The 6,697-nt window shown below is 43.9% G+C and overlaps 1 protein-coding gene across 1 annotated transcript in view; it reads right to left on the bottom strand.

Moving 5' to 3' along the window:
• Nucleotides 1-413: 413 nt before the first annotated feature.
• The window catches only part of LOC107717151 (fibrillin-2-like), a 79,796-nt gene continuing 73,512 nt past the window's right edge, over nucleotides 414-6,697 (bottom strand). Inside the window, exons 54-61 of the mRNA XM_016523815.1 lie at nucleotides 6,430-6,555; nucleotides 6,209-6,331; nucleotides 5,970-6,086; nucleotides 5,736-5,864; nucleotides 4,392-4,511; nucleotides 4,087-4,318; nucleotides 742-901; nucleotides 414-602 (exon numbers count right to left, since the gene is read on the bottom strand). Of these exons, the coding sequence (XP_016379301.1) occupies nucleotides 414-602; nucleotides 742-901; nucleotides 4,087-4,318; nucleotides 4,392-4,511; nucleotides 5,736-5,864; nucleotides 5,970-6,086; nucleotides 6,209-6,331; nucleotides 6,430-6,555 (1,196 nt within the window). The remainder of the gene's footprint in view (nucleotides 603-741; nucleotides 902-4,086; nucleotides 4,319-4,391; nucleotides 4,512-5,735; nucleotides 5,865-5,969; nucleotides 6,087-6,208; nucleotides 6,332-6,429; nucleotides 6,556-6,697) is intronic.

The following is a 6,697-nucleotide window of genomic DNA, read 5'->3' as shown; positions in this document are numbered from 1 at the left end:
ACGTCTCCAGCTGCAATCAAAAATGGCCTCTGGTTGGTTTACCCAGCAGGCTTCCAGTTCTCCATTCGTATGTGCTCTGTTTGCCAAGCACGTCTTTGTCAAATACACCGACAAGAGCACACAAGTATGGAGAAGAAAATGGTTCAAATGTAAATGCCAAGTTTGTGCAACATCGCATGCATATTCGAAAACCCTTTAGACAGTCGTTGCCATTTTTGGAATGAATTTTCCCTGATGAAATACGCAGAGGAGGCCCAGTGCAAATTTTGAGCGTTTAGCACCACTCCTGTCCTAACTGCCATACATATATTTGTGTGTGTTCTTGTGTTTGTGTGTAAAATGAGGTAACGCAATGTGGCAGCTCATGCAAACACTCCAGAAAGTCCCAGAAATCTTGTGTAAAAAGACGCATTTCATTTTTGAGAACCATAAGCCTTTTGAACCCTCGACTCTCCATGCGTTATGACGTAGCGCACATGGTGCTCAAGCGGCTCCAGGGCTGGAAGCAACTCAAGTAGGGGTTCCTTGTTTTGCAGCTGTGCCAGACTGAGGTTCATGGGGATAGAGGTCTGAACATCCATGCTGGCCAAGCTCACCGTCTCCTGAGGGCAGGACAGAACATTTGGAAACCTTAGAAGTAGCTTCTGATAGATCTAAGTCTATTATACCCTTTCAGGGTTAGCAGTGTGGCCATATTGATAACAAGACAACTAAAGAGAGATGGACAGTACTCAAAAGTACCTTGAGCTCATTATCGCCAGTATTACGCCTATGGCGACCTTTCTTTCCAAGGTCACCGTTGATCTTGCATTCATAGCAGGTCTCTGGTGACAATGACTCTTCGTCATCCACTCCCTCTGAGCCAAACTGACCCTGGAAGCCCACTCCTGTGATGCAGTGCCTAGAAACGAAAAAGGTGAAACATTAATACATTCTTTGCACTTATACAGTTCAGGGAAGGGATTTCCAAATCCTGGTTTGCAAACTTCAGTTCCAACGCTGCTCCAACACACCTGTCTGTAATTATCAAGTAACCCTGAAGATCTTGTTTCAGGTGTGGTTGATTAGGGATGTAACTGAACTCTGGAGGATGGTAGCTCTCCAGGAGCAGGGTTGGAGACCCCTGTGGAGTCTACCGCTAACTTGTCCAAATGTACCTGCCTGGAAGTTTTAGTAATCCTGAAGACTTTTATAACCTTGGTTCACAATACTTGGGCCTGAAGCTAAACTCTGCAGGACAGTGGCGCTGGAGGACCAGGTTGGACACCCCTGGTGTAGGCCTTGCCCCAAATTTTGCACTTAATGTGGACTTGCTGTCTTTGCTTGCATAGGTCTATGGAGTCCACAAGACTGTAGAGTATACCGTTTTAGGATTTAGAAGGGTTCTTACACCCTTGTTGAGCCCATGCTGGTGTGGACTCCACACGTTTGACAATCTGTGTAGGAGTGCATCACCAAAATGTGAACTCGGATAAGGGATATGAGTGGAATTTAGGACAGAGCCTTTAAGTTTCAGGCAAGTATATGGTTCTACACTACATGGCAAAAGTATGTAGGCATCCCCTTCCATTCACCAAGGAAAGACCTGAACACTTTGGAACTCTTTATAAAGTAGACTACAAACTAATCCTGTCACAAAGATCAGTAACTGGAACTCATTAGCCGCTTTTCCACTGTCGGGCCAAAAGCGGGCGTGCTAGTGTATGCCAGGGCCAGTCACATTTCCACTTTCACTTGCGGGGCTTTATCGTACCTCGTCAGTGCTTCTGGCCAGGTTTTTTGGCCCGCCGAAAACCTTGGGCCAAAGCGGACCAGCTCGGGCTTGAGGAGTGGTTATGAGCAAAGGCGGAGTTTCTCCGAGTCTGGAGGGTGTCAGCACCATGGATCATTTAGTTAACAGCTATAACACCAACATTAAAGACTTTTAAAAATAATTTTAGCTCAAAACTCAGTTTCCGACAGCAGCGAGTGTTTGAAATAAATTCTGTTTGAGATCCGATGTAGATTATGATCCCCATACAAGGCAGAAACATTTATAAGTGATGCAAAGGACTATGTGCGCTAGCCATTACCATAGTAAACATGGTAAATACGATTCCTTGAAGAAATCAGACAAATCACATAGGCTATCACAATCGTGTATTTATTTAGTAACATGTTTAATCTGTCAGTAAGTCTCGTGTCTATACCTGACTGTCTGATGTTCATATTTAGCTCAGTGTATGTTACTCCCTCTGCTACTCAGGTCGTATTTTTGATGGAAAATTATAGAAATGATCATTCTTTATAAGTGAGATGTATACTGCGACTACAAATAAACAAAAACAAGATGCGACTGAATAAATGTGTCCTCTTTCTTTTGTGAAATAATGGAAAATATAACTTTATTGCTGTGTGGCTAATTTTCAATCCTGACAAATTAATTCATTATGATTTTTGGCATTTTTTAATTGGCTTGTGCTACAAATTAGGCCGATTTATAGGCAGGCGCATCTGCAGGCAGCTAAGCGTTGTTGTGGGACACTGTACCGGAGAATCTCCAGTGACCAAATTCGTGTACACGATCTACTGATTCACGAGCTCGGGAGCTAGGGAGCTGATTGAGACACACCCATCTCTTTCTGGCTGCGTGACCAGTGTTGCCAAGTGCGCGGTTTTCACTCGGAGTTGGGCTACTTTAACTGTTGCCGCGGGTTGAAGCGACTTCAATAACATGATATTTATCCCCTGGAATGGGAATTTTAGCAGGGGAACCCCGCCAAAAAACGTGTATTTTACCCCCCGGAATGCAATTTTTAACTGGGGACCCCCTCGAAACGCGATTTGGCTAGTTTTGAGTAGCAATTGTTGGGGAAAGTTATCATATTCATAAGTGCAACAAGTCATTTGCATGTGAAAGTAGAAACACGTGCAATTCTGTTTCTTCTGGGCTGATTATACTTCTGGGCTGATTATACTATACTTCTGGGCTGATTATAACGTGCACGTTAACTTTCCTCATGAAATGTGTCTGTGGGTCCGACAATAGCCTCCACAATGTCATCGCTCGTGGCCAGCGCACTCTTAAGCAGTTATAAGCAGCAGGCTGTCTAATATGCGAACTGCACGTTTCAAAATTAAAATGCAGCGCGGGTGTTTTTATATGAATGTTTCTTTGAAAAGAACCGACCATCTTCAGAAAAGCTTCGATGTAATTTTCATTTCGTCTTTCCTGTAATGCCTGAAAAAAGTAGTGTTTGTGAGCGCAGCACTTATTAGATTGCATCCGTTACCAGGGAATCTGCTATATCTCCTGCTCCAACAGCGCCTCCTGCTGGCAGAGAATGAATTTTCATTTGCAAGTCTGGGAAACACTGGTGTCTGTCAGCAAACATAAACAAAAAGCATGCTTCAGAACTGTTTTGAGAAGGTGCTCAAATTTTGAGCCATGTATTATTACTATGAATTAGGCTACTACTATTACTACTACTACTACTACTACTACTATTTTGTACTATGCAATAATCATTTACTCAAACTCAAACATATCGGCCAAAAAAATTGGCATCATACATCGGCTGCCCTGATTTCTAAATATCGGCATCGGCCAGAGAAAAACCCATATTGGTCGACCTCTAATTATGATCAATGTATCGCACTGGCCCGACAGTGGAAAAGTAGCTATTGATGTTGTTTTGTCTGACTGGAAGCAAATCCTGTGGTCATGTTCTGACATCTTACAGAAAGTCTTACCAATGATTTTGAATGCTCAAGTACGCTTGGATGTTGGATTTTTCAGATGTGTTTGTTTAGGGATGGAGCTAAACCCTGCACGACAGTGGCCTTCCAAGACCAGAGTTGACCTCCCTACTATATAGTGTACAGTATGTTCAAACTATTTGGGTATCCAGTCCTGCTCCTGAAGGGCCACCTTCCTAGATTTTACCCCTTGAACTAGCTAGTAAAGGTCTTCAGGATTACTAGAAGCATCAAGGTGGGTGCGTTGGAGAAAGCTGGAGCTGAACTCTGAAAGAAAGTTGTCCTCCAGGAGCAGGAATGCACACTTGTGGCATAAACAAATATGAGCAGGCTAGCCTAAATACTCACCCTTGTCCTGCTCGGTAGAAGCCTCCGGGACATCCGCACAAGTATCCGCCATCTGTGTTGGAGCAGCCATAGCTGCAGGGGTTATTGTTCAGGTTGCATTCATTAACATCCTGGCATCCGCCAGCAGAGGACTCAAAGTCGAAACCTGACGGGCACGTGCACTTATAGCTGCCCAGAGTGTTATAGCAAGATGCAGACCCACAGACTTGGTTCCCGGCACATTCGTTCTCGTCTGGGTGGAAGACACAGAAATTAGGACAACTGCGCAACTGAAAATCGCTTTTCATCTGCGTAGAAATACTTACCCACACACTGGTTCCACTGGTAGTGCTGAACGTAACCCTGCGGACATCCGCAACGATATCCTCCCAACATGTTCTGGCAACCGTGTTGGCACCGGTGGTTTCCGCCACATTCATCGACGTCTGTCAGAAACCAAAATCTGGTTAGCATGTGATTCTAATATATGATGGCATAGATTGCGTTTGTGCCCGTCCACCTTCTTAGCGGTGTTGGTTCCATAATTATAATTTTTTTCAATCAATTTTCCCATTGGAATTTTGAAAAATGCTTCGTTAAAGCATTATAAGCCATGAACCAAACCGAACAATTCCATGAAGCATTGCAAATGACAATCTGAAGCCCAAAGTATACTTCGGGCGTTCATGATCCGTGACGGTCCGTGCGATGCAATTTTCGTAATCAGAAGTGTCCGCGGACATCCGCGTACAACAGCGCATGAACCAAACCGAACAATTCCATGAAGCATTGCAAATGACAATCTGAAGCCCAAAGTATACTTCGGGCGTTCATGATCCGTGACGGTCCGTGCACTGTCCGTGTGATGCAATTTTTGTAATCAGAAGTGTCCGCGGACATCCGCGTACAACAGCGCAGGCGTGAGGTGAATGTTGAGACAGAACGAGTCCACGAGGTGGTACTGCGATGCGTTGAATATGCTTTGAAAGCCACGTTGACACGGCTGTGTGCGAGACGGAGCAGAACGCGTAAAAAGAAGTATACTCGGAACTTAAAAAAGAAAGTAAAATTTGTATTTAAGTTAGTGCTGTCAATTAAATTTTTTTCACTAATTAATCGCAAATTTTTTCTGAAATTAAAGTTGGAGTGTGCATTTGAAAAGTCTCCCGTTTGATATTGTCGTAAAGAGGTTCTGTGTCTAAATAAATGCAATTGTTTTCCAGAAAAAAGAGACAGAAGCAGTGGTTGTGAGTGGGGTGGCCAACCCTAGATCCGCCCCTGCCTTAATTGCATTAAATATTTTTAACGCGCTAAACGGGAAAAAATTAATCGCCTGCGTTAACGCGTTTTGACAGCACTAATTTAAGTATTTTGAGAGCGGCTTGATTACGTCATTTGCGGTGCTTTGTGGGAGTGCGTGGGGCTAAAGACCTCTGTAGGCACGATTTGATCACCACAACTCTGATTGGTGGAATTTTCTGTAAAGCATCATGGGTAATGTAGTTTTTCCACCACGAATTCTGCTGTTAAACACGATTATGAACTAATGTGAAAAGATGGTTTCAACAAAAGCATATAACATATATATTATATATACATATTAACAAGCGATATCTGCATTGGCGCTTAGTGCAAAAATATTTCAAATGGGCTCATAATGGGAAACCTACCGTCACAGTTGATTCCCGTGCCATCCAGAGAGAAGCCCTTCTGACACTCGCAGTTGAAGCTGCCGGGGGTGTTGAGGCAGGAGGCGCGGGAGCCGCATAGGTTTGGCTGATTGCTGCATTCGTTGTTGTCTACGAGATGAAGCATGGAGGCAATTTTAGCTCCAAATGACCCGCTCAATTATTTAGACTCTGGGCTAGGCATGTTAGCGGGCGGTTTGAGTTCATATCACTCACCTATGCATGCCGTCTGGTGCTGCGTGAAGCCTGAGGGGCATTTACAGGTGAAGCCACCGATCGTGTTGAAGCACAGGAACTGACAGTTGTGTTGCTTGGTTGAGCACTCGTCCAAATCTGGGATGAAATAAGCAGTTTTTCATATCAGCACACATTGGTTTGATCATTGGGGAGGATTATTGCTACGACCAGATTTTAATCGCAGCAAGGAAAAATTTACACATTAATTATGAGCTAACCTTTGCAGGTCTTCCCATCAGGCTGTAGGATGTATCCTCTGGGACACGAGCACAGGTAACTGCCTTCGGTGTTTTTGCACAGGAAGTTACACGGTTTGGGCGACTGAGAGCACTCGTCCATATCTAATTGAAAAGCATCAAGTATTGCATCAAAAACAGGCTTTTAGAACCGTATCACACTTTGTCTTAAATAAGGGTTACGGTGAGCGAGGAGAACGTACCGACACAGGAAGTGCCAGTGAAGTCATCGGTGTAACCCACGTTGCAATGGCAGCGGAAGGAGCCGACGCTGTTGATGCACTGGCCGTTCTTACACAGGTTAGGCATCACCTCACACTCGTTGATGTCTGCAAAAACACAGTAGATATGGTAAAAAAAAAAAAAATGCATATTACATCTAAAAGAAATGCCTGAATTTCAATGAAGTACTTCTAACTAAACATCTATAGCTAGGGCTTTCATGCTTTCATCTCATCAGTAAAGCCGCTT

The sequence above is a fragment of the Sinocyclocheilus rhinocerous genome, unplaced genomic scaffold, assembly GCF_001515625.1.
Source record: "Sinocyclocheilus rhinocerous isolate Xijiao unplaced genomic scaffold, SAMN03320098_v1.1 scaffold1351, whole genome shotgun sequence".
In the NCBI taxonomy this organism is placed as follows: Eukaryota; Metazoa; Chordata; class Actinopteri; order Cypriniformes; family Cyprinidae; genus Sinocyclocheilus; species Sinocyclocheilus rhinocerous.
Note: the sequence above shows the minus strand (reverse complement) of the source record. Positions and strands in the feature narration are given on the sequence as shown.